Source organism: Camellia sinensis, chromosome 1, assembly GCF_055761805.1.
Source record: "Camellia sinensis isolate YWXY chromosome 1, ASM5576180v1, whole genome shotgun sequence".
Taxonomy (NCBI): Eukaryota; Viridiplantae; Streptophyta; class Magnoliopsida; order Ericales; family Theaceae; genus Camellia; species Camellia sinensis.
This window is the reverse complement of record NC_138961.1, coordinates 239,201,475-239,228,132: the sequence shown is the minus strand read 5'-3', so window position 1 is coordinate 239,228,132 and position 26,658 is coordinate 239,201,475. Positions and strand designations below refer to the sequence as shown.

Here is a 26,658-nt window from a genome sequence, read left to right as displayed (position 1 = left end):
GAACTTCTGCTTATAAATTTGTTCAGGACTGCAGCCTTTCTAGTCAACATCTACTCTTGTTTTGCCAACATTGGGCTTTTCAAATCTAGGATGGCCTTAATTTGATCTGGGTTTGCCTCAATGCCCTTTCTAGTAACCAAGTATCCCAAAAACTTACCAGATCCAACTCCAAATGCACATTTTGAAGCATTTAGTCGGAGTCGATATATTCTAAAGATGTCGAAAACTATCTTCAGGTCGGCCAGATAATCCTCAAGTTCTTTGGTCTTCATGACCATGTCATCAATGTACACTTCCACCGTTTTGCCAATCAGATGTTTGAACATCTTGGTCACTAACCTCTGGTACGTTGCTCCTGTATTTTTTAACCCGAAAGGCATCACTCTATAGCAAAACAGCCTTTTTGGGGTGATAAATGCAGTCTTCTCTTCGTCAGGGGGTACATTGCTATCTGATGGTACCCCCTGCAAGCGTCTAGGAAGCTCATCATTCCGTGCCCTGAAGTGGCATCCACTAATTAATCGATCTTGGGGAGTGGAAAACTGTCTTTGGGATAAGTCTTATTCAGGCTAGTGAAGTCCACGCAGACCCTCCACTTCTCATTCTTTTTTTTCACAACCATAGTGTTGGATAGCCAAGTAGGGTAGTTTATCTCTCGGATGGCTCTGGTCTCTAACAATTTGTCCACTTCCTCCTCTACTGCCTCCATATGAACCAACGTCGGCTTTCTCGCTCGCTGAATGATGGGTTTAACCGACCTATCTACGTTCAGTCTGTGGCATGTAACCTTGAGGTCAATGCCAAGCAACTAGTATGGCGTCCAGGAAAACACCTCTACGTTTGCTCGCAAGAATGCTTCTAACTCCCTTTCCTCCTTCTCGGCCAAGCCTGAGCTGAGGAGTAAGAAACGCTCTTCATCCCCGTGTTGGACCAGAATTTTCTTCAAAGCTTCCTCACTTTGTCGGCCGGCTCTTTGCCAACGTCATCCAGGACCTCCATGCCATTGTTCTCAATCTCTGTTGTTTGTGCTTATCTTGTTCTCAATCTCTGTTGTTTGTGCTTCTCGTAGGTGGATTTCATTACTACCATTGAGCAATTCTTTGCCTGCACCTGATCCCCTCTGACTTCCTCAATTCCATGTTCTATTGGGAACCGCAATAGCTGATGCAGTGTTGAGGAAACAGCCCTCATTGCATGCAACCATGGCCTCCCCAAGATAACATTGTAAGGGGAAGGGGTGTCAATCACTGTGAACTCTGTACTTACCTTCTTAGTGTCTGCCTGCACCTCCAAACTTATTGCTCCCAGAGGCCATGTCAACGTTCCATTGAACCCGACCATTGGACTGTTGGACTACTCCAGATCATCTCGGCGAAGGCCGAGCTCCTTGTAACATCTGACATACATGATGTCACAAGAGCTGCCTTGATCAATAAAAATGCGCCTTACCTGGCATCCTCTAATCTTGAGGGACATCACCAGAGCATCGTTATGTGGATGTTGCACCATGTCTAGGTCGGCTTTAGTAAATAACACCATTGGTCCCTGGTACTCGTCTGCCCTAGGCCTCTTTTGCTGGACCTAATACACATGTTGTAAGTGATTTACCCTCTGAGTCTCCCTACGTCCCTCGTTCTCATTGACCTTCGAGTGAATCACATTAATCACTCGAGGTCCGTCTGCTTGCGGTTATGGTGCTGGTGAAGGTGGTGCTGCCGGTGCCTGGGCCAGCCATGCTTGCTCTTTCCTTGTCCTGGCCTCATCTACTAGGTCTCTTAAGTGACATTGTCGTACCAGATCTTCCAAATATGCTTTTAGGGCTGTACAACCTTGTGTCAGGTGTCCATCTTCATTATGGTAAGCACAGTGCTTTTCCAGGATTCTTCCCATGAATTCGCCAGGAATCTTTTCTGGCGCTCTATAATACGACTGGTTCCTGATTCTTTCCAAAACTTTATAAACCGAAATTCGGAATATGGTGGTGACTACTTATGCGGCCCTTAGTCCTGTTTCTTGCCTGTTATATCCAATATTATCTCGGCCTCGCTTCGGCGAGCCGTTTCTCTTCTCCTGTTTCAACGCATTTGTCCCTGGCGTGTCTTCTTCTGCTCTCGCATATTTCTCAATCCTGGCCATGAGTTCCTCCATACTTTTTGGCAGCATCTTTGCCAGTGACTTTCGAAGCAGGCAGTCATCGTTCAGGCCATTCTTAAAAGATACAACCGCCAACTCTTAGTTGCACCCTGGTATTCGGTTAAAAACCTCATAATACTTTTTGGCATAAGCCCTGAGACTTTTATTCTCGCCAATTCTCAGAGCCATCAGGGAGTCTACCCTCAACGACTGCAGTTTGTTTGTAACGAACCTGGCCACAAACATCTCGGCCAAGCCTTCCCAACTTTTCATATTTCCTTTCAGCAACTTGTGAAACCAATCTGATGCGATTTCCCCAAAGGATGAGGAAAACACCTTGCAAAGCAACGGTTCGTTCCCGGTATACAATGCCATTAAGTTCAAATATAAGCCGACGTGAAAGTTAGGATTGGACTTACCGTCGTATATCTAGAATCTCGGCATATGGAACCTTTTCGGGGCCTCGTACTTATCTAATTCTATTGAGAACAATGTTCTCGGCTTGACCGGAGACGTGACCTCAGCATCTTGTCGCTTCTTCTAGAGGTAGTCCCTCAAATCCTCCTTAGTCCGTCCAGGAGTTCAGTTGTCAACGGATTTCAGCCTTTTTGGTGCGCTGCTCCCGGTGTTGTTATAAGTCCTCTTAGACCTCCTTTCATTCATCGTGTCAAAACAAAGCTCATTCCCTTGAACATGCCGATGTTTCTTGACATAAGTTTCCTTGGCACAAGGTGTCTTCTGAGACTCTCCCCTTATCGATTCTCCTCGTCCAACCTCCCGTGAAGGTCGATACGAATGCTCCTTTGCCCTGTCATACTGAGGGACTTGAGGGATTGCTTTCTGTCCCCCTTTTTGGGCATCGTTCTTGGCCGCTGGAATCGGCATGTCCTTCAATGGAAACGGTGGCTACATGACGTTATTCTGCATCATAAAGTTGACAACCGATTGTAGGTCAGCCAACTTGTTTGCCATTCCTTTCATCTCGCTATCCCTCCTCAGGCATCTATCTTTCCATACCTGGAAGTCACTTTCGTTGTAATACCCGCCTTGACATGCTTTCTTCGATGCGTCTCCCTCTTGGCCGACTTTTTTTTCTCTGGGATTCTTATCCCGAGGTTCTTCATTACAGTTGTCCTCCTCAACGTTAGGATCGGCGTTTTTACCACTCTCACTAAGGATGTTGTCCCCAATCTTTTCTTTCTGCCTATCATTGGCCATCAATTCTCCTTACATTTTTCACAAACAGCGCCAAATTGTGGGTGTTGATTTCTGAACACACTGTCAAACAGGAACTCAGCAGGAGAGCAAAGGCAAAATAGATCACGCCCAAACAACCTGTCACAGAAAGATAAGACTCTGACGGTGGTTCGTCCATTCGGGGGCACTCTGACGATCAAGTCAGTACTCAGTTATCTCTCAAAGATAGTAAATAGTGCTTAACTCACTAGCCAGAATATTAAGCGTACCTTAGACCCACAAGGGTGCCCTACTTTTATAACTAGCACTAACCCGATCCCTGTAGAAGCCTAGCTCCAATGGACTTTGGCTCAATGCTCATCTTGGACTCCTAGCTAGATAAAGATAAACTCCCTAAGAGCTTTATCTTTATCCATACTAAGATCATCCCCAGTTCTAGGACTCTTGTCCCTTATCCGCTCATCCCGAATTTCGATATCTCTGCGGATAACCTCAGTTTAGCCAAGGTCTCACTTCGGCGTCATGACTAAGACACGTGGCACCTTGGCTGACACTTCAGCATCACCTTGGCCACGTGTTGTCATTCAAAAAATATGTCCCCACAAATAGTAATTATGGACTTAGTTTAACATTGGTAAATTTGTTCTAAAAGGTCAATATTCGATTTGTCATAGGACTTTTAATTTGTAAATAATAGAGAATTTCTTTAAGAGTTTTCTCCACCTCTATTCTTATTTTTCTCACATCCATACAAATCAAAAGAATTATAGAAGTGGTAGTGAGTGATCTTATTGCTGCAAATTATGCTTTTACATTTTTTTCACTATATTAAAGATTAATTTTGTTAAGAGAAGCTTAAAAGAATTATACATCTAGCATGAAATGAGTGTAATAAAAAAATATAAAATCTTTTCAAGCTTATAATAAATTTAAAAAATCATACATTTTATAACAAAGTCACATTAAGAAATTTTTATTTATTTATTTTTTTCAAGTTGCAAACACAACCTCAAATGAATAGAGGCACTATATTATCATTGGACTGTTGATAAAAGTTCATGAATTCTATACATGGGGCAAATTAAACTTGATTCCTTACCATCAAATACATTTCAAACATTATGTGGTCAGGTAGTTGGGCTTCATTGACATGACAAGACGTATTATTAAACATTGTCTTCCAAAGCTTCAAGAAGAGAAATGTCAATATATGGTCACTTCATGCGTAAAATATCTCAATTATTGATTCAAAATTAACTTTGTTTACAAGTCTTCTTTCCACTCAATACTTTAAAGGTTACATAATTAGATATATTGAAAATGTTTTCACTAAGATGCTGTGATCGCCTTGTAAAAGAACGTTGTTTTGATTGGAGTCTATATGTATCTTTGTCCATGTTATTATCCCTTTCGAATTGTTATGTTTGTCTAGTAATAAATAGATGGTATTCCCAACCTCTCACAAGACTAGTCTACCTCATTATTCTCAAGATGACATTAGTATAGTCAAAATTAGACTGGTCTCCCTTGATTTGAGTTGTTCTAGTCGGTAAGTTTGCATTTTTCTGTTTTTTGTGATTCCAAAAGAGTTTAATAGTAGCATGTTGGCTTTTGGATTGCACGCAGCAGTCTGGCCCATGGGCTCACCACGATTCTTATTTCAATAAATTGAATTAAACCATTTATTTTGTAAGATACAAATTATTTATGAAAAAATTAAATATATTATCATCTTTGTGCATAAGCACAGGCGGGCCACCATTGACAAGCAAAGAACAAGATTAAAAATTGTTTGTAGTGACACATAAATTTGAGTGTTGGGTGGAATCAAACTGTAATTTGACAAGAACAAAAAGATATGGACTCAGAAAATTGGGCTGGAGCTTTCAGATTCAAACCTTATATATTTTTATACTTGTATATACCACCAACAGTTAAAGCATTGGTTACCAGACTCACAATCTCTCACTCGCTCATTCAACCCATCTCATCTGGTTGAGTTGAGTTGTAGAATCTAACATAGATATGTATTCACAAGACTATAGAAACAAAACTGATCACAGAATGAAATATATAAAACAATCTTGATCATATAATTTAGATGGTGGGATTCATAATAAAATATATAGTTTTACTCAGATTGTCGGACTTATGTTTTATGTCATTGGTTTTGTATTCGTAAACTTATATAGATACTATTTATGTAATTATATGAAAAGTACAATTTACTAGTGTGAACAGTAAGTCACAACTTTTCTCCTTCGAAATTAGTCTCATATAATTGCCCTTATTTAATTGTTGAAATACTCTAGCTACTTTCACACACACGTAGCATGCACCAACAGCCATAGTGTACAATATATATATAGAGGGGGGTGAGGGGCCAGTTGTGTGCGTAGCTGAGCTGCACTAGAGGCCAATACCGCTAATGCCAACCATTATTTGCTGTGAGTAACCATGTGAGTTGTTCCCATGTGGGCTTTACTATCTTCCATTTCTAGTGTGAACATGTTAAGCCCAACTTCCATTTTGTACATCTTGCACACACATGATCAAAATGGCAATGCAATTTTACCTATATATTTATATATGTAATATTCTTCGAGTTGTTTCCAAAATATTACAATGATGATCAACTGATCAGTAGCTAGAAAATGTAGTTTTAGCTTGGCATCAGAGTTTCTTATATCAACTCGTAGTGGACTTGAAAGAGTGCACTAATGTAGAATGTCATCTATATCTATATATTAAAAAAATTGTGTCAAAATTATCGGACATTTTTCATGGACTATTCTTTAAACGCAGAAAAAGTACTCATAAACCATTTTTACAAAATACATTGGCAGTCCGCTTCAAATAGTGGAGGTTTCTTTTTTTGTGTCTTTTTTTTCCCCTTTAAATTTTCATCACGCATGTTTCATTGGTGTTAATATGTGAGTGGATTTTTTAGAATGATAACCGAAAAATTACTCTTTTTTTTCATGTGGAGTAGGCTGCGTTTGTAAGTAATATTGTAATAAAATCTATGATGATGACATATTTACCAAGAACATGTGGATTACATAAAGAAGAGTAAAGTATTGCAATAATTGCCAAATTGTCGAGAGCATATTGAGAAAGGACATATATTTATTTATAGCTATAATAACCTAAAAACCATTTGAACAAAATGCCTTAACGCTGGGTTTGGTTGGGGGATTTGAGAAGTGATTTGGAAAAGGAAAATGAAAATGTATGTGAAATTATGTGAAATGTAGGCATGCTTTTTTCACATTTCACCTACCTTTTCCATTTCTCTTTCCAAATCTCTCCTCAAATCCCAAATCCCTTCTCAAATCTCTCAACCAAACACAGCATAAAAGAACCAGTCCAAAAATTATTCAGAATGAATGATTAACATGCGATATTACATCAATGTCTGCCACCAATCAGAAGTTGACAAATGTGATCGCGTCAATGTAATGGGATGAATTAATCATGTTACTTAGGTGGAAGAGGAGGATTCATCTGATCTGATTATGTTATTAATTTTGTGCGGCATTGATCATCAGCCATAGCGAGCAGTACCTACCATACCGTATGCCAGTGATCAGTTTGCATTGCAGGCACATATAATTGCAGCGAAGACTACTCTGCTTCTGCCACAATACAATACAATGCTTCCCTTCCCAATTTCTTTTAATGGGACCCAAACTGTTATTTTTACCCATCTTCCTTCTCAGGACTCCCCATTTCACTGCTCCTGCTCTTCTTTGCCATCCCATTACTTCCCTTTCTCCTTCTCACTAGCATGATTTTTATTTTTAATATTATTATTGTTCTAGTTTTTGGAGACTGGACCGTTCAATTCAAACTCATGGGTCTATCCCAAGGCCACATCAATTCAAACTCATGGGTCTATCCCAAGGCCACATCAACAATTCAATCCATTCATCTATTACACTTGTGTGTGTATACCAACTGAGTCATCATTTCACTTCTTTTTTTTTTTTTTGTGAAAAATTGACTACATATATAGTCCCTATAGTTTGTCTTTTATATTTACTTGGTTCTTATATTTTTAAACACATACATCAATTTTATTCTTAAACTTTACATCATGTAATTTACTTCAATTGATATTGTCACTTCCGAAATTGGAGAAAAATTAAAGGACAAACTAGTTTATTCATTCTCAAAAAGGATTGGAGAGTTGACATTAAATAGTCCATTCTCTTTTGAGTGAACTATTTTACCCTTGAATTATATCCAAATTTTTAACATTTGTTATCAATTAAACAAAATTAGTACAATGTGAAAAATAATGACAAAATTGATAAATTACAAGTACTAAATGGATGAATATTGATGCAGTTTAAAATAGGTGATGGGCCAAACTTTCCCGGGGAGGCACTCTCTTTGTGCAGACCAAGTACATATAGAGTTGCCTCCTTTTGCTGAAAGTAATAATCAAATCACAATGGAAAACTGTGTTGACAGATTATCATCACGAGAGAAAGGCATAGGAACCCCCCACTATGTACAGTAGGGAGTCCTCTTTAAATTCATAATTTGTAGGGTTAGTGGGACACAATTTCATGCTTACCACTCTACAACACATGCTTATGCTTTTTACACATTATTATAATAATTCTTTTTTTTATCTCACACTTGCTTTAACACAATAATTCAAACTCATCAGACCCAAAATGAATGCGTCCCCAATTTATACTAGAAACATAAATGTTTTAGCCTCTGTGTTGGTTGTTGAAAGCCACATTAACAAACACATGAAGCGAAAGGCCTTCCCAAGAGCTGGAAAGTTAGCTTTATGGGTTTTGCTTAGCTAAAAAAGGGCACAAATAAAGCTGAGAACAATTGGCCTAACCAAACACAAGGCTTGTGTTGCACCATTGATATTAATAATTCAACATATTGCATCTCCATTGGGAATGGAGGAGAGAGACTTATCGGATATAATATAATATAATATATAGTCTTCTTCAATCACATCCCCATATCTACAACTATTCAAGAGTGAAAATGAAAGCAATAAGCAAAGGTTAATGGGACTCAACCCAAAACATAGTTACCAACCCACCACAAAGGCCATCTTGCTGCTACAATCAAAACTGTCTTTTTTTTTTCTTTCTTTTTTTTCATATGTGATGGTGCTGCAGCTGCAAAAGCCTAGAATAAGCCCCCTCTGGCCGGCTGATGAGCTCGACATGACTTCCTTGCTCCACAATCCGCCCGTCTTGTACCACCCCGATGCTATCCACTCCCCGAATTGTTGACAAACGGTGAGCCACGAGCACGGTGGTGCGACCCCTCATTAGCCTCTCGAGTGCTTCTTGCAATTCACACTCAGACTCTGCATCAAGCGCACTAGTAGCCTCATCCAAAAGTAGTATTGCCGGGTCCTTGAGAACGGCACGTGCAATTGCAATCCTCTGTTTTTGTCCTCCGGAAAGCTGAACCCCTCTCTCTCCAACCGGGGTTTTGTACCCATCGGGCAATCCACTAACGAACGAGTGCACGTGTGCTGCCCTAGCTGCTTCGATGACCTCTGCTTCTGTTGCTCCTTCTTTCCCGTATGCAATGTTGTCGAATATGCTAGCGGCAAATAGAGCAGGCTCTTGCTGCACCAATCCGATTTTAAGCCTGAGGGACTTTAGGTTCAACCGGCGAATGTCTTTCCCGTCAATCATGACTTTACCAGCTAAAGGGTCGTAGAATCTTTCGATCAATGCAATTACAGAACTCTTTCCAGAACCACTGGCTCCGACAAGCGCTTGGCTCTGTCCTGCTCGGATTCTAAGGTTGAAATCCTTGAAAACAATCACGTCAGGCCGTGCTGGGTACGCAAAGTCGACGTGGCGAAGTTCAATTTCCCCTCGGATTGATTCAACTGGCTCGGCATCTGGATCATCTGGGTCAATCTTGGTTGAACGGTCTAGGATTGAAAAAACAGAGCCGACAGCTTCACCGCCTCTGATTATCTCGGGGGCAAGGCTAACAGTTTCGGCTACTGAATTGGCTGTGATGACTAAGACCACGAAAACCTTGATAACCTTTGAGAAGGTGGACATTCCTTTGCGAACAAGGTTGGCACCGTACCAGAGAATGAGAGCTTCGGAGGTATAGAGAGCAAGTTGAGAAAGGCCAAAGAGGCCACCAGCAGTAAGGCTTCGGCGAAGGCTTCGGAGCTGTGGGACACGGAGCTCATAGCAGAATAGGGATAGGACTTTCTCTTGAGCATTGAAGGCTGCAACGGTTCGAATGTTGCTCACTCCCTCCCCTGCAATCATGCTTGTCTTGGCATGAGCCTTGGCTGTGTCACCAGCAAACCCTTTGAGAGAGAGTTGCTGTGCAATGTCAAAAAAAATAACGAAATTAACTGTCAGCACACTGTTTAGTCAACTGAAAAAGAACACATTTGAAAGGAAGTTGGGTATTTATGTCATTTACTTATATCATGCTACAGTACCCATTACCTAATTTTGAGAACAATTTGGACATCTGTCATTCACTCATGTCATATTCTAAAAGCTTCAAATTTGTGACCTAAAATTGAAAAACACTTTTATGCTTGCTAGTCCATGCTTTGGGATGTCGGAAGGATTTGAATCCAAGTTCGGGTTTGAGAGATAAAGAAATGAATATGATGATACAGACAAATAGTCAGGAAGGTTAATAATAAGAAGCAACAAGTAAAGCAAGAAGCTTTCTTTGCTAACGGGTCCTAAATTCAAGCCCTCTGGCATATGTGGATAATCAACTACTTTATTACATTAATTTACATTGTTAATCTTACGATTTTCCAAAGCTTTTTGAACGAGTTGTACACCAACATAATAAATTGTTTTTCAAATACATGGCAATTTTCAGATTCATTAGAGACGGTCAGAGGAGTAAATTGATGTAGTAATAAAGAGGTAGGTTGGGGGGGGGGGGGGGGGGGTCCCTCAAGTGTGGACAAGTTGATGACAGTGATATATGTATTTATATATATATTGAAAGCTCGTCCTTTGGGTAATCAATCTATCTCACTGTGCATGTAGCATGCGCAAAATTTAGTACACTTCTGAGCTCTCTCTCTCTCTCTCTCTCTTAGCAGCAAATCAAGGACAATTTGTCATCCCTACTGTGCTGCTGTACCCATAAGAAGCAAGAATCTTAAAGCCACTTGTTCTATTTTGAACCCAATCAGTAAAAGTTAAAACAATTGACACTGTATGAAAAAGCACTCTCATTTTCTATCTTCAAAATCTCGTTGCCTCTCACACTGTTGGAACGTACTAGCAATGTACGAACATATTTCAAAAAATTTGTATTATTCACTACATTGTGTAGCTAAAAATGCATATAGAACATAGAGATTTGGGTACAATAAAATTAAGTAAAAACAAACTCTACAAAGCTAGATTCTGAATCCCTGCCATGGTGCCATGCCACCATGACTGGCTGGCACATCTGACATACTCCCGTGAACAATACAAATGACCACTATAAAGAATAATACAAATGACCACTATAAAGAAGAGCAGAGGAAGAAGAAGAAAAAGAGAGATATATGCCAAAACATAATATATATATATATATATAAATAATACTATATGTACTAATTAATACATTAACTAGTGTACCAATTGATGATTTGACATAATTTAAGAGGTTTTTGATATTTGTAATGTAATTAATGAGTGGGGTCAATAATAATATCATAACTAGAGTTGGTACATTAGTTAGTACACTAATTAGTGCATGTAACACCACCGTATATATATATATATATATATGTTTGTGTGTGTCTAGAATAGTCAATGCATGTTCATATACTGCAGAAACAATATATGTCTGCAATATCTGGCATCATAATAAAATGATCACGGGCCAAAAAATCCCTCGAACGCCTCCCAATGAGAGTCTCTATGTACTCTCTCTCTCTTTCTCTCTCTCCAACCATTTATTTTGGTCTCCAAAATCATACAGAAGACAGGCTGATGTAACACGCATACACTATGATATGCAGTGTCGGTGAAAGGATTAAAAATTAGAAAAAATAAGAGTGGTGATTTATCTCATTAATTTTTGGGTCACTAATAACTCTAATGAGCTTAAAAAAAAAAAAAACAAACAAACTCAAGCCAAAACATCACATTATTTTGGTGGAGGCCACTGTGCCACATCATCAATGATACTCTAGAGCTCCCAATTTAATGTTCTAAAACATTATTCAAAAAAAAATTGTGAGAAAAGCAATGGTTGAAAAGTACCAGAAACCTAAGAATTGACTGGGATGACAAAAGATTCGAAGGAAGGGTTTTACAGCCTCGACCCTAGAGAAAGTATAGTAACTGGAATAAGAAAAAACAGGAACCCTCATTGAAGTCGATGGAATCTTTACTATTCTTTTCTTCACTTTTGCAAGGATCTAAAATCACTTTGATTTCACCATGATTTTTAAAATAAAATAAAAAATCACAATATAATGCACAGAAAAAATATTAACATTGTGTTTGGTTAGGAAACTTGTGAAGAAATTTGAAAAGGTAAATAAAGAATGTGTAAAAATAAATGAAACGTAAATATATTTTATTTATATTTCATCATTTTTTTTTTTCTTTCTAAATTTCTTTTCAAATTTTGTAACCAAACACAATGCTTCCGTTTGGGAAGTGGGTTGATTTTTTGACTTTTTAATTTTTTGAATTATTTTAGCCTGAGTTAAAAAGCTTGGTTTGGAAATGATTTTTTGACTTTTTGATTTTTTTAAATTTTTTTTGTAAAGAAGAGTGTAATGATTATGAGGTGGATGTGATGTTTTATTTTTTGTAACTAAAATAACATATTTTATCTTTTGTAATTATTTTAATCACAAACTAACTTACCAAATAACACCAATATAAATAACCACTCTTAATCCAAAATTCAAAATAATTATGATTCAATACTGATCGAATCCACACACACTACCCAATAATAAATACAAATTGTTTCTAATATATATGTTGCTTATTATATTATATTTGGGGGTGGTATGGTATGTGACTTTCGAAGAGGAAGCGAGGACTAGTGTGCACCGGAATTGGAGGAGGCACGTGTGGTGCACCAGAAAAGTGCCCTGGTGCCACGTTGTTTTTTAAACCTTTTTTTGTCGTTTTATATTAAAAAAAAGGAGCAGGGTTAACATTCCGGAGATCCAAACAAGACCGTGAATTCTGACACTGCGAGAACGAAAGATTAAAACGATAAAATTTTCTGATTTACCGAAAATGCCCTCCTATGACTTTTGGTCCACCCACGCCACACGACAACAACGATACTATACGCGTCGTACCCTCACAAAACGGTCCAATTTATTAGTGTTCCCAATCTAATATTTTGACATGTATTATATCTTTTATCTCCTTATTTTCATGTGTCTTTAATTATTAAATGATGTAAAAAAATTTAAAAGACGAGATGCTCTCGACATGATCAAATCCAATTGTAAAATAATGTATTGAGAAAGGGAAAAAAAAAATTAAAATAAGAGAGTCCGGAGTTTAATATTTATATATTATCTGATGGGATACTTCATTTAATTTTATTTGACAATGTGATCACATCATTGATCAGTTTAGTCTTTTGTCTATAAATAACACAAATATTGTGCGCATCCGTCGCATGATATGTTCATCCCATGTGAGGCACGCCACATCCAGGTCTCTATTACATGGTTAGAATGGAATATTTTCATTATATCATTTAATGTTGTGAAAAAATTACATTAACGAGTGTAATAATTTTTTTATAATTTGAATAATGATAAATTTATATCCTGTTTTATAGCCTGGATATGTATGATCAATGACATACTAAAAACTAATGCCTAAAAAATATGAGATTAGGATTCGGTAATGAATGCCTCTGCAAATGGTCTTATTGTGTTAATCCAACAGCTTATGTTTGAAATTAAAATAAATTAACACCTACTTTAATGTCATTTTAAAATTAAAAAGGTGTCAATGGGTTGGAGAGTTTTGTGGTTACCTGAGCAAAGTTGGCTAGGACAAGAAGAGGGAAGGTGGCCAAGATGAGAAGGGAGACCCTCCATTCCACCACAAAAGCAACTATAAACGAAGTGAGGAGGGATGTCATATTTTGCAATATCACAGAGATCCTCTCAGCAATGGCCGATTTCACATCCGCAGCGTCTGTAGCTAACCGAGCTGCTACCAGGCTAGAGTTGTGTTCCTCCTCATCGAACCATCCAACTTCATTCCTCAGAATTACTTTCAAAAAACAACAAAAGAACAAAAAAAGAAACATAAGAACACAATCCACAACAGTGCCTTAACTAATATGAACTAGTTGTAATGATTTGTAATAGTAGTACCTGCAAGCATCATCCTCCTCACTCTTGTAGTGAGATTCTCACCCATAATACTGAAGAAGTAATGCTGAATCAAATACGCTACCACCGCATAAAGACCTGCCCCGATATAAATGAAAACATACTCCTTTGTCTTCCTCTCCATGCTTGCAGGATTTGAGTAGTAGAACACCTCGATCATGTTGCTCATCACAATGGCGAATGTGGGACCGATAAAACCGGAGAGAATTGATCCTACAGCTCCCATTATGGAATAAGGCCATTCTGGAGCATTCAGCTTGAGAAGCCGACAGAAGTACCCATCTGGTGCCGGGTTTTTCCTCTCTGTTTCAGCGTTCGAAACCATCTCTATCCGACCATCTGCACCAGTGCTGTATGAATAGCTCAGATTCCTCAAACTGCCCGAGCGCAGGCTCAGAGATTTTGTTGAAAGTGAATGGCTTAGTCGCGATGAGCGTGAACGCCGGGTTGAAGGATTCGCCAAGTCTCTGTTTCCCACCATTTCTTGGAATCGGATTAACGAAGCATATGCCCCGGTTTTCGCGATCAGTTCTTCATGTGTTCCTGTCTCAACAACTTGTCCTTGCTGTATGACTGCAATTGAATCAACGTTTCTTATTGTAGAGAGGCGATGAGCGACCACTACGGTTGTCCTGCCAACCATGAGGCGGTCTAGAGCTTCTTGAACAATGCTCTCTGAACCTGCATCAAGGGCACTCGTTGCTTCGTCAAGGAGAAGGATTTTTGGGTTTTTCAACATCGCTCTTGCAATTGCAATTCTCTGTTTTTGACCACCAGAGAGCTGGACTCCTCTTTCTCCCACCTGGATTTGAGATTAAAACTCATAATCCATCAAACATGATCAAAAACGTTTATAAGTAAGCTTTGTAACTAGACCTAGGAATGTATACCAACCTGCGTGTTATACGCATTAGGAAGCAATGTAACGAAACTATGCGCATTAGCAGCAGAAGCAGCGGCTTCTACTTCGGCCATTGTTGCATCAGGCTTTCCGTAGAATATGTTCTCAAGGATGGTGGTAGCAAACAGAGCAGGCTCTTGATTCACCAGACCAATTTGATCACGCAACCACCTCAGCTGTAGTGTTTTTATGTCAACATTGTCAAGTAAAATTTGCCCTATATAAGTAGCCAATTCAAAAACATTAGTAACATCATTTTTTTTCAATTTTAACATGACAGATCAAAGAAGTCTTGTAATTACCCTGATTAGGATCATAGAACCTTTCCATCAAGGAGACAACAGTGCTTTTTCCTGATCCACTACCTCCAACAACAGCAACTGTCTTTCCCGCAGGGAAGAAAATTGAGAAATCCCTAAATATGATAACATCAGGACGCGATGGGTAGCTGAAGGTTACATCTTTGAACTCTATGTTCCCGTTAACCTCAGCTAAGCACGTTCCATCCAAAGGATCTTGAATTATGGTTGGTTTCTGCTTAATAATCTCCATTAACTTATATCCAGCTGCTTTGCCTTTGCTAAACGCTCCAAGATTCGAAAAAGATTGACCTAAGCTCCTGTAAGAATCAATTTTTTTCTTTTTAATATGTAATCATTATTGGATTTGTTCATCTAATTGAGAAGTTTCAGTCTGAGATCTTACATGCCCCCAACAATGGCAGAGAAGATAGCGGTGAATGCCTTCCCGCCATCTGTCTGTCCGTTTCTGATGAAAACACCGGCGTACCAAAAGACTAGGGCCCATGACATGCATGCTATTCCATAAGTACATCCCAGACCCAAGCCTTTGGCCATCCCAGCCTTGTATCCAAGCATCAATGTGTGTTGTATTGCATCCGAATAGGAATTTAGAGCCTTGCTTTCGCCAACGTACGAGTAAACTGTCCTAACTTGTGCAATGGCCTATCCAAGCAATGTTAAAATCAAACCCTTTATAATCCACAATAATAAACTGAAATGATGCAGAACTAATTACTTAATAAACGAAAACTAAATGGCTATTTTACAAAAATTGCAAAAGCATAATCTAGATCATCTGGTTGACCTACAAAGAAAAAGTACAAAAATAGAGAGTAATTATTCATTAATCCCGGAGTATGGACACGTAATATTCTATAGGATTATGATGGGTGGAAGAAGTGGGTAGGTAGGGTATTGCGTAGGGTGCTTGGGAAATATGCATATTAAATGATAATTGATTAAGGAGTACAAACACATGGTACTCCAGGATTATTGAATTATTGAATAATTTTCCTAAAGATAGAATAGAAGGAAAGGTGAAGGGCCTTTATGATTGTAGCACATGTAAGAGCATCATTCGATCCGCAAAGGGTCGGATAAAGCATAGAGGCTTTAGATAAAGTAGCAAAACAGCAAAACAAAGCAGACAATTGTAATTTGCACGTTGTTTCAATATAAACAAAATACAAATTCAAGAAAACTTCCATAAAACTTCAAAGTAGGCTAACCTGCTCAGCAATAACCCCAGCATTCGCATATGACTCCCGACTCTTGGATGTGAGACCTGTGAGCGTATACGCATACAAACCACCGGCAAAGGCAATTCCTGGAATCACTGCCACACTAAGCAAAGCTAATCTCCATGCTGACACAAAACCAACCACCAGTCCCGCCAAGAAAGTGGAGAGGTAATGGATGAAGTTTCCCACCTAAATTTCCCAGGAAAAAGAAAAGGAAAATCATGCTTTTATTAGAATTCATATGCATATGGAAAAATTACAGGGTTTGTTTACCCAGAAAAGTACTGGGAAAATGAAAATGAAAATGAGAGAGAGACAATGAACCTTCTCACTAATGGCATCTTGCACAAGCAGAGTGTCTGTGGAGACACTGAAAACAATATCACCTGTTCTAGCATCTGTATCAAAGAAGCCAACGTCCTGTTTCAACACTGCCTCCAAATACTTCTTCCTCAACGTACCCACTTGTCTCTCCCCAGAATACATCCAACAAGCAATCTCTGTTTTACCAACAAACAAACAAAAAAATACCCATATGATTTTTCAACTAACACAATTTAAGCCCATTTTACCACACAACTGGATTAGTATTAGTAACAGTGATTGTTAATCAATCTAAGTGGTTAAAATCAACAGTGACAGATAGTGATGTATAGATAATATTAAATACTGATATTAATTGTTGAAAATTGACAAGTGAAGAACAAAGGGCAGAGAAAGAAAAAGACGGTCCACGGACCACGTGCAAATCCCAAACACCAACCGATCCAATGGGGAACTGGCCAGGCACTTGAAAAACTAATCAAAACCCAATTTCATAATTTATTTTTGAAAAAAAAAAGAGTACTAAGATACAGATCAGAGCTCACCTGCGTATGAGGATACGCATACAATCAACCCAAGATAGACGAAATACAAAGCATACTGCATTTAACAACAACCCAAAAACGAATCAGATCTGAGATGTCCAATGAACACAGAAATTGCTTCTAAAAAAAAAACAAAAAAGAGGATTGAGATTGAGATTGAGATTGAGAACCTTTGATACTTCATGGGTCATAGTTTTCAAATCCAATTGGTTTTTGCCGAAACCATTGACCATTTCGCCGAAGAGAAGAAAGAAGACGGGCATGGAAGAGCCATGAACGATGGCTCCTAAGCTTCCGGAGATCATGAGAGCCCAATCGTACTTGTCAGCGAATGAGAAGAGCTGATAAAAGGGTAAGCTCTGCTCCTTCTTCTTCTCCGCCACCGGCATTGGTTTCGCTGCCTCTGTATTCTCCGCCATTTTCGCCGCCGACTGATCGAAGTAGATACAACCAACTCTGTATTGGGTCTAGTTTAATGGGTGATCTTCGTTTCTGGGTTCCTCACCATTAGAGGAGAGCGATGTAAGGTCGAGAAGATGTAAAGCAATAAAAACAGAGAAAGGAAGAGAAAAAACAGAGAGAGAGAGAGAGAGAAAGATGGAATGGGGTTGCTTTAACTACTGAGTTTTTGTTTATTGTCTCGAAGAGCTGACATTGTCGGTTGCGGTTTATGAGTTCAAGAAGAGTGAGTGAGTTAGTGAGTCTTTCAGAGGAATCAGAGATGCGTTTGTTTGCCGGAAAGAGAAAGAGAGGGAATATGAGAGAAAATGAAAGAGAAAAAGAGAACAAAAATTATACAAAAAAACAGAGAGAGTGAGAGAGTATGACTAGTGGTCAAAGTAGGAGGAGGAGGAGAGAATGAGCTGAACGAGAGAGTGGTGTGGTGTGCGTATGAGGGTGTACTTTAAAGCGGAGGGCTTAACCATAGTTAGTAAAATACGTCCTTTCCTGGTTAAAATCGGAATCTACTTTTAACTCTGGTCTTTGTGCCGCAAAAATTTTAGTATTTATTTATTTATCTATATTTTTCAATTTTATTTTAATATATACTAGTAATCTGCAAGATGATAATGATTACTTTACCACCTTCTTAGGAGTCAAAAAGGAATAATCACCCAAGCAATGACATGCGTTACTTATGAAATAATTTTTCAGTTATATACAGTCCTCGTTTGGTATGAGAATTTTTTAGATGAAATTGTTATTTTAAGTCCCGTTTGGAAATGGACTTTTTAGGTAATTTTTTATTTTTTTAATTAAAATATGATGTAAAAAAAATTGATGGCCTTGTTTAGTTTGTATTTCGAAAAAAATTTTGAGAAAAATTTTCTACAAATAAGTTTTTAAAAGTAATCAAACCAAACAAATTTTTTCAAAATTTTTTTCCAAAACTTGTTTGGTTTACAAGTTTTCCAAACAAATCTCTCTCTCATACACATCAAATAAATCACTTTCTTCAAAACTCTCTCTCAAAATAATTTTTTAAAACATCTTTTGAAAAAAAAATCAAACCAAACAAATTTTCGTACTTTTTATCTCAAAACATGTTTCTCAAATATAAACCAAACAAGCCCAATATGTTTGGACTGATTTTTTAATTTTTCAAGAAAATATGTGTAAAAGTAGAGAAAAATAAAATCTTTGACTTTTTTGTATAAATTATTGACTTTTTTATTTTTTTTTAGTGACTTTTTGGCTTTTAAATTAAAAAATATTGTTGCCAAACGAGGCCTTAGTCACAAAAAAAATCAAATAAGTTAAAAAATTAATAAGGTAAAATGTCACATATAAATTAGGGCAAATTACATATACCTCCCTCGAGGTTTAGCTAAATTACAAATACCCCCTGAGGTTTTAAAAATTACAAATACCCCCTTGAGGTTTATATTTTCATAACAAATTACCCCCTGAGGTTTATATTTTCATAACAATTTACCCCCTAATTTGTTATACAAATAGTACCTTCAGGGGGTATCTGTAATTTCTCAAACCTCAGGGGGTATCCGTAATTTTGTTAAACCTCGAGCGGGGTATATGTAATTTTCCCTATAAATTATAATCATTTTATTTTTTTCTGACGTCAAAAAAGTCAAAAAAATTCATCACAAACGAAATTTTTTAATCACAGACTAAAAAATAATCAAAAAGCTAAACCATGTGCCAAACAAAGCCATATAGTAATTTAAAATTCTTAATATCTTTAAAATATGAATAATATTATATATACTAATTAATATATTAATTAGTATATCAATTGATGATATGACATAATTTAAAAAAATTTTGATATTTGCAATTTGTATAATGAATAGGATCAATAATAATATCATAACTAGTGTTGGTATACTAATTAGTGCATGTAACACTATCGTTAAAATATTACCTTTAAATTTATCTCAACCACATGAATGATAGATTCATTTAAGAAATTAGTTAAGACATAAATCTAAGTGAAACTTTACTACAAAGTTTGAAATATTATAAATATTAATAATTAATATTATAATTTTTTTTCCATTGACCCAACTCTCACTAAGAGTATCTTCAACGGTATATCAATTTTATCATTAAATGTGAGTAAAAATTTGAGTAAAAATGATATCAGGTGTTTCAACGAAGGGTTTTGGCTTTTCATCAAACTACCAATTGACCAAGCGGACGGCCAACCGGGCAATCGACCGGCTAGTGTAATTTTTTCACAATTTTTTGCCTTGAGTTAATCATCCGAGGAGACGACCGAGTGGACATCCAAGGGACATCCAACAACGACAATGAACAATGATCTGATGAGAGAAATATTGGTTCTTAATTTGATGAAAGAAAAGTGAAATTCTCAATTTGATACCTATTTGATGCAACCGTTGAAGTAGCAAAATGAAGTAACCATTAAAGATGGTCTAAGTGATTGTTTTGTTAGAACTAAAAAGAGATTGGCTTCCCTCCAGTACAATCACGGACTGGAGGGTGTTGTTGGGCCTGTGGAGGCCTACTATGGGTCCCGTTTCGATAATTCAAGCCGTTCAATGTGTAAAACTCGTCGAATACTATATATTTGTTAGAAATTATGTCGATTGAATATCAATAGTTACTTAATCAAATCAGTTTTGTAAAAAAAAAAATAGACGGTGAAAATATAAATAGACAACTAAGAGACTTTTACACATTGAACAGTTTAAATTATCAAAACAGGACCCGTGGTTGACCCCCACGAGCCCAACAGCACCATCCAGTCCAATCACGAACTAGGGGGAAGCCAAACCCAACTAAAAAATACACTTATTTATTTTTTATTTTTTTTAAATCACATCATCTCTTTATTTTTTTATATATCATTTTATAAAAAGTCAAAAAATACTATTATTTAGATCATCCTTAACACTACTATTTGGCATAAACTACTTATTTAAATAAGTACACTGAGGGCTATTTTGAGAAGATGGTAAAAAGTCATCTTCCAGCTTTTAACTCATTTTGAGTTATATCATCTCTCACATTTTTTACACGTTTTAAAAATTAAAAAATAAAAATAAAAAATTAACTTTTAATCATCTACCCAAAATAACTTTTATTTGGGTCATATCACATCTTTATTTTTCTATATAATTTTTTTTGTAAAAAAATCAAAACTTTTTTATTGTTAAACACAAACACACATGGAATCCATACTATTGTAAATAATGACAAAAAAAAATTAATTGATAAATTTATTTATATATAACGTTTTTTGTTTGCACAATAAATGCGTCTCCACATTGATGTTAAAATAGCACTTTATTGATGTCATAATAAATTGTTTTTTACATTTCTTAGAAAAGGAAAATGTTATGAATTTTAAATAAATTATTAAATTTTTTATTAAATTTCTCACATGGGTGTAGGACTCACACAAATCACATGTGTGTGGATCTCACACACATGTGAGAGGTTTGGTAGAAAATTTTAGTAATATATTTAGGATCAAAAATGCTAGAGGTCCCAAAAATTCTACCAAAAGTTTTACCAAATGTCTCACATGGGTGTGGGACTCACATGGGACCCACACTGTGTGGGTCCCACACCCATGTGAGACATTTGATAAAATTTTTAATAGAATATTTGGGATCTCTAGCATTACTCATTTAGGATTCCTAATATAACTCTTCACAAAAAATACTAAATGAAAATGATAATTATGAAGAATAATAAATAAATATAAGAAAATAAAGAGATTTTTAACAAATTTTAATAATTGCCAGTTTGACATTGTGTTTGATACTGAAAACGGTGGTGCTACATGCACCAATTAATGTACTAACTAGTATACCAATTGATGATATGATATAATTTAAGAGGTTTTAGTATTTGTAATTTATATAATGAGTGAGGTCAATAATAATATCATAACTATTGTTAATACACTAATTAGTGCATATAGAATTATTCTACTAAAAATAATGAGTATTTTTAATCTACAATGTTTTTAGAAAATTGCTTTAGAGCTCTAAAACAGTGGCTCTAAATTAGCATTAAATTGTCTTTTTCCTTCCCTTATTTTGTCTTTTTCTGTTTTTTTTTTTTTTTTTTTTTTTTTTATAAAGTGGTTGCAAGCTCAGTAGAGCTGCTGTTAGAGCAGCTCTACTAGAGCTCTCAATCAGAGCCTATGTTTTTATTTATCTCCACAGACTATAAAATTTTATGAAAATGATGAATATTTTTTATTTTGTCTTTAATTTTTCATCAAATTAGATCTTTTATATTTTCTCAAAGAAATTAATATGAAAAAGTTATATGTATTTGGAGTTTAAAAAAAATAAAAATAGGTTGTTGCTTGCTAGAGTACCAGAATCATGGTTATAAATGGCGAGCCCGAATTCTCGGCTGCACTCCCCTGCGACGTCTCCCTGCCACCCTTCAAAACGACGTCGTTTTGTAGGTTTTTTTTTTTTTTTGGTTCTCTCTTTGCCCTATTTCTCTCGCTTTCCTTATCTTTCTCCTCATTTGAACTATGGAACCCCCACCTTTTCTAACAGCTCCCCTCATCTTTTTCCCGTAGCAACACCTCTTATCCAAAAGCCATGCCCTTCTCATCTGAACTATCAAAATCATGCCTTTCTCAACTGAAATTTCACATTCCAAAAACCACCACAAAAACAGAGCACCGAAAAATTTCGGTATTTAGTGAGGGTTGTGAGTGTTTGGGTTTGATATTACTGTAGAGGCCACCGAAATTCCTCAATCAAAATATATATATATATATATATATAGAATTTCAAGCATTGAAGATGAACTGTAATAACCCTCACCACTGATTACCGTTAAACATTGATTACTGATAATTGAACTGATTATAAGTACTGAACTGACTGACTGAAATTGAAAACCGAATTGACTGAGTACATGTTAGTTAATTGCATTTTATCTGTTGACAGTATGATTATCTGTTCGTGTTCATATGTTTAAACTGCTAATTGAAGGCCTTATCGGCGGCCGAATCCGAAACCGATTAGTGTTCTATGATCCTTAGAATTAATGTGATTTTATAGTATAATTATCTGAAAATTAATTAGGTATGATTAAATTAGATTAAATATCGATTAATCGCATAGTTTGATTTAATTACCGTTCCGCCACTTAGTGGACCACTATCTCTTGAACCTTGTATACACTCCACGTATTGATCAAACAAACATTTTCTTCTCCTCTTCTTGCCTCAACCGACCCAAGTTAGAGAGTGAGAGAGAGTTGAGTTGTTCTTGAGAGATTTGCTTGATCTTGCTTGGAATTGAAGTGTTGATTGCTACTTTGAGCTCCTAGACCTTGAACACAAGACTAAGGTAGGACATTCATCTTCTTGTTGTTGTCTTAGAATCCATTCTTGCACAATTCATGCTTTAATTGTAGAGTTAAGCCATGTTTTGGTGCATACATGTTGAATTGAAGCTCATTCCATGCTTGCATGTGTTCTTGGTTGAGTTTTGAGTTGTTTTCATGGCAAAAATGTTACATGCATGCTCATATTTTTACAAGAGACCATGAACTCATCATGTTTTGAAAGATTTGGCTCCTTAGAGCATCAAATTGAAGCTTTGAATTGATTTGAATTCATGCATGTTTGCATGTTCTTCATATTCTTGATGTTCTTCATATTCTTGAAAATGGGTTTGAATGTGGTTTTAATTGACTCACCTTTGGGGCTTGAATTCATAAATTAAGCTTTGAAACTTGTTATACATTGAATTTAGTTATGTTTTCCAGAATTTGGGCCCAAGAGGTCGAGTTTGGAGTGGTAGAATGCTTGGTTTGAGCTTGGGAGGCAGATCTGGAAATTCCAGATTTGGCTTCCTCGCTCGAGCGAAGTATTCCCCGCTCGAGCGAGCACCTTTGTCCAGGGCTCCGCTCGAGCGACCATCGAGCGACCATCGCGCGCAAAATCTCAGCATCCAGTATTTTTACTGTTTTGCAGACCGCTCGAGCGAAGGATTCCTCGCTCGAGCGAAGCCTTTGATTTTGGACTTACGCTCGAGCGGAGAAAGTCTCGCTCGAGCGAGGCTCCTAGTTTCAGCAAACTTTGCGAAATGTTTTCTAAGTGTATTTTTGCATCCTCATCCCATCCTAGGCATTCTTAGACCTAGTTTAAGACATTTAGATGAGGATATCGTTGTAGAACACACCAAGGCAAATTAGGGATTAAGTTATGATATTTCCCAACTGTGTAGCTTAGTGTGTGTTCAACCTATGAACTGTGTAGGGTTGGCAACTGGGGAGACACGCTCTAGCATACTGTAGCCCGAACTCTGTGAGTAACGATTGTGTAAAGATATGTTCACAAATGATTATTTTCTGAACAACTGAACTGTACTGTTTTCAGAGCCTATGTTTTTATTTATCTCCACAGACTATAAAATTTTATGAAAATGATGAATATTTTTTATTTTGTCTTTAATTTTTCATCAAATTAGATCTTTTATATTTTCTCAAAGAAATTAATATGAAAAAGTTATATGTATTTGGAGTTTAAAAAAAATAAAAATAGGTTGTTGCTTGCTAGAGTACCAGAATCATGGTTATAAATGGCGAGCCCGAATTCTCGGCTGCACTCCCCTGCGACGTCTCCCTGCCACCCTTCAAAACGACGTCGTTTTGTAGGTTTTTTTTTTTTTTTGGTTCTCTCTTTGCCCTATTTCTCTCGCTTACCTTATCTTTCTCCTCATCTGAACTATGGAACCCCCACCTTTTCTAACAGCTCCCCTCATCTTTTTCCCGTAGCAACACCTCTTATCCAAAAGCCATGCCCTTCTCATCTGAACTATCAAAATCATGCCTTTCTCAACTGAAATTTCACATTCCAAAAACCACCACAAAAACAGAGCACCGAAAAATTTCGGTATTTAGTGAGGGTTGTGAGTGTTTGGGTTTGATATTACTGTAGAGGCCACCGAAATTCCTCAATCAAAATATATATATATATATAGAATTTCAAGCATTGAAGATGAACTGTAATAACCCTCACCACTGATTACCGTTAAACATTGATTACTGATAATTGAACTGATTATAAGTACTGAACTGACTGACTGAAATTGAAAACCGAATTGACTGAGTACATGTTAGTTAATTGCATTTTATCTGTTGACAGTATGATTATCTGTTCGTGTTCATATGTTTAAACTGCTAATTGAAGGCCTTATCGGCGGCCGAATCCGAAACCGATTAGTGTTCTATGATCCTTAGAATTAATGTGATTTTATAGTATAATTATCTGAAAATTAATTAGGTATGATTAAATTAGATTAAATATCGATTAATCGCATAGTTTGATTTAATTACCGTTCCGCCACTTAGTGGACCACTATCTCTTGAACCTTGTATACACTCCACGTATTGATCAAACAAACATTTTCTTCTCCTCTTCTTGCCTCAACCGACCCAAGTTAGAGAGTGAGAGAGAGTTGAGTTGTTCTTGAGAGATTTGCTTGATCTTGCTTGGAATTGAAGTGTTGATTGCTACTTTGAGCTCCTAGACCTTGAACACAAGACTAAGGTAGGACATTCATCTTCTTGTTGTTGTCTTAGAATCCATTCTTGCACAATTCATGCTTTAATTGTAGAGTTAAGCCATGTTTTGGTGCATACATGTTGAATTGAAGCTCATTCCATGCTTGCATGTGTTCTTGGTTGAGTTTTGAGTTGTTTTCATGGCAAAAATGTTACATGCATGCTCATATTTTTACAAGAGACCATGAACTCATCATGTTTTGAAAGATTTGGCTCCTTAGAGCATCAAATTGAAGCTTTGAATTGATTTGAATTCATGCATGTTTGCATGTTCTTCATATTCTTGATGTTCTTCATATTCTTGAAAATGGGTTTGAATGTGGTTTTAATTGACTCACCTTTGGGGCTTGAATTCATAAATTAAGCTTTGAAACTTGTTATACATTGAATTTAGTTATGTTTTCCAGAATTTGGGCCCAAGAGGTCGAGTTTGGAGTGGTAGAATGCTTGGTTTGAGCTTGGGAGGCAGATCTGGAAATTCCAGATTTGGCTTCCTCGCTCGAGCGAAGTATTCCCCGCTCGAGCGAGCACCTTTGTCCAGGGCTCCGCTCGAGCGACCATCGAGCGACCATCGCGCGCAAAATCTCAGCATCCAGTATTTTTACTGTTTTGCAGACCGCTCGAGCGAAGGATTCCTCGCTCGAGCGAAGCCTTTGATTTTGGACTTACGCTCGAGCGGAGAAAGTCTCGCTCGAGCGAGGCTCCTAGTTTCAGCAAACTTTGCGAAATGTTTTCTAAGTGTATTTTTGCATCCTCATCCCATCCTAGGCATTCTTAGACCTAGTTTAAGACATTTAGATGAGGATATCGTTGTAGAACACACCAAGGCAAATTAGGGATTAAGTTATGATATTTCCCAACTGTGTAGCTTAGTGTGTGTTCAACCTATGAACTGTGTAGGGTTGGCAACTGGGGAGACACGCTCTAGCATACTGTAGCCCGAACTCTGTGAGTAACGATTGTGTAAAGATATGTTCACAAATGATTATTTTCTGAACAACTGAACTGTACTGTTTTCTGAACGGATTACTGTTAACTGAATGAATGTATGTCCTTTATTTCTGAACTGTACTGTGGCATCCTTAGTACCTACTGTTTACTGTTACTGTTACTGTTACAGAGATCTCTGTCGGTTCCCTCGTGGAACCACTACTGTTTACTGACTGATGGCCATCATTACTGTTCGGTCTTTTAAGACCTACTGTCACTGTTATGCTAATGGATGTACCACATATGACTGTTTACTGTACTGAACAACTGAAATACTGATTGAATTGAACTGTTTTCATTACTGTAAGGACATTCATTCTAAACCCCTTTACGCTTTATGTTATTCACTGGGCTATAGCTCACTGTTTATATATATATGTAGGTGTACAGGCACCAGATCGGAGCTAGGAGCGTCAGGGTTAGACTCCAATTTTGTCAAGCCAGCCTATGTGCCTCACTGCGAGGTTCCGAGCCTATCGTGTTAAGGCTTAGGGGTGTTTTACAATTCCCCCTTCTGTACTGTTTCACTGTTTTGTATAGACTGAACGTTACCGTACTGTTGTTAAGGGATTAGGTCCCTGTAATGTCTGACTGTAAATTTTGTATAGAC

General features: G+C 37.1%; 1 protein-coding gene across 1 annotated transcript; it reads right to left on the bottom strand.

The window, feature by feature from the left end:
* Window positions 1–8,187: 8,187 nt before the first annotated feature.
* On the bottom strand, window positions 8,188–17,904 carry ABCB19 (ATP binding cassette subfamily B19). Its single transcript, XM_028253163.2, has 10 exons — window positions 17,195–17,904; window positions 17,025–17,079; window positions 16,480–16,655; window positions 16,144–16,344; window positions 15,318–15,577; window positions 14,915–15,231; window positions 14,606–14,829; window positions 13,694–14,513; window positions 13,348–13,589; window positions 8,188–9,677 (listed from the first exon to the last, which is right to left on the bottom strand). The coding sequence occupies exons 1-10, from the start codon at window positions 17,441–17,443 to the stop codon at window positions 8,469–8,471; spliced, it is 3,753 nt and encodes a 1,250-aa protein (XP_028108964.2). The 5' UTR covers window positions 17,444–17,904; the 3' UTR covers window positions 8,188–8,468.
* Between the last annotated feature and the right edge of the window lie 8,754 nt (window positions 17,905–26,658).

Excerpts from the sequence above, each read along its gene's own strand:
- ABCB19 (XM_028253163.2), bottom strand. The coding sequence starts at position 17,443 with ATGGCGGAGAATACAGAGGCAGCGAAACCAATGCCGGTGGCGGAGAAG. Across the intron at positions 14,830-14,914 it reads GTTCTATGATCCTAATCAGG|GGCAAATTTTACTTGACAAT; the intron begins GTAATTACAAGA and ends CTACTTATATAG. Across the intron at positions 13,590-13,693 it reads GAGGAGGATGATGCTTGCAG|TAATTCTGAGGAATGAAGTT; the intron begins GTACTACTATTA and ends GTTTTTTGAAAG.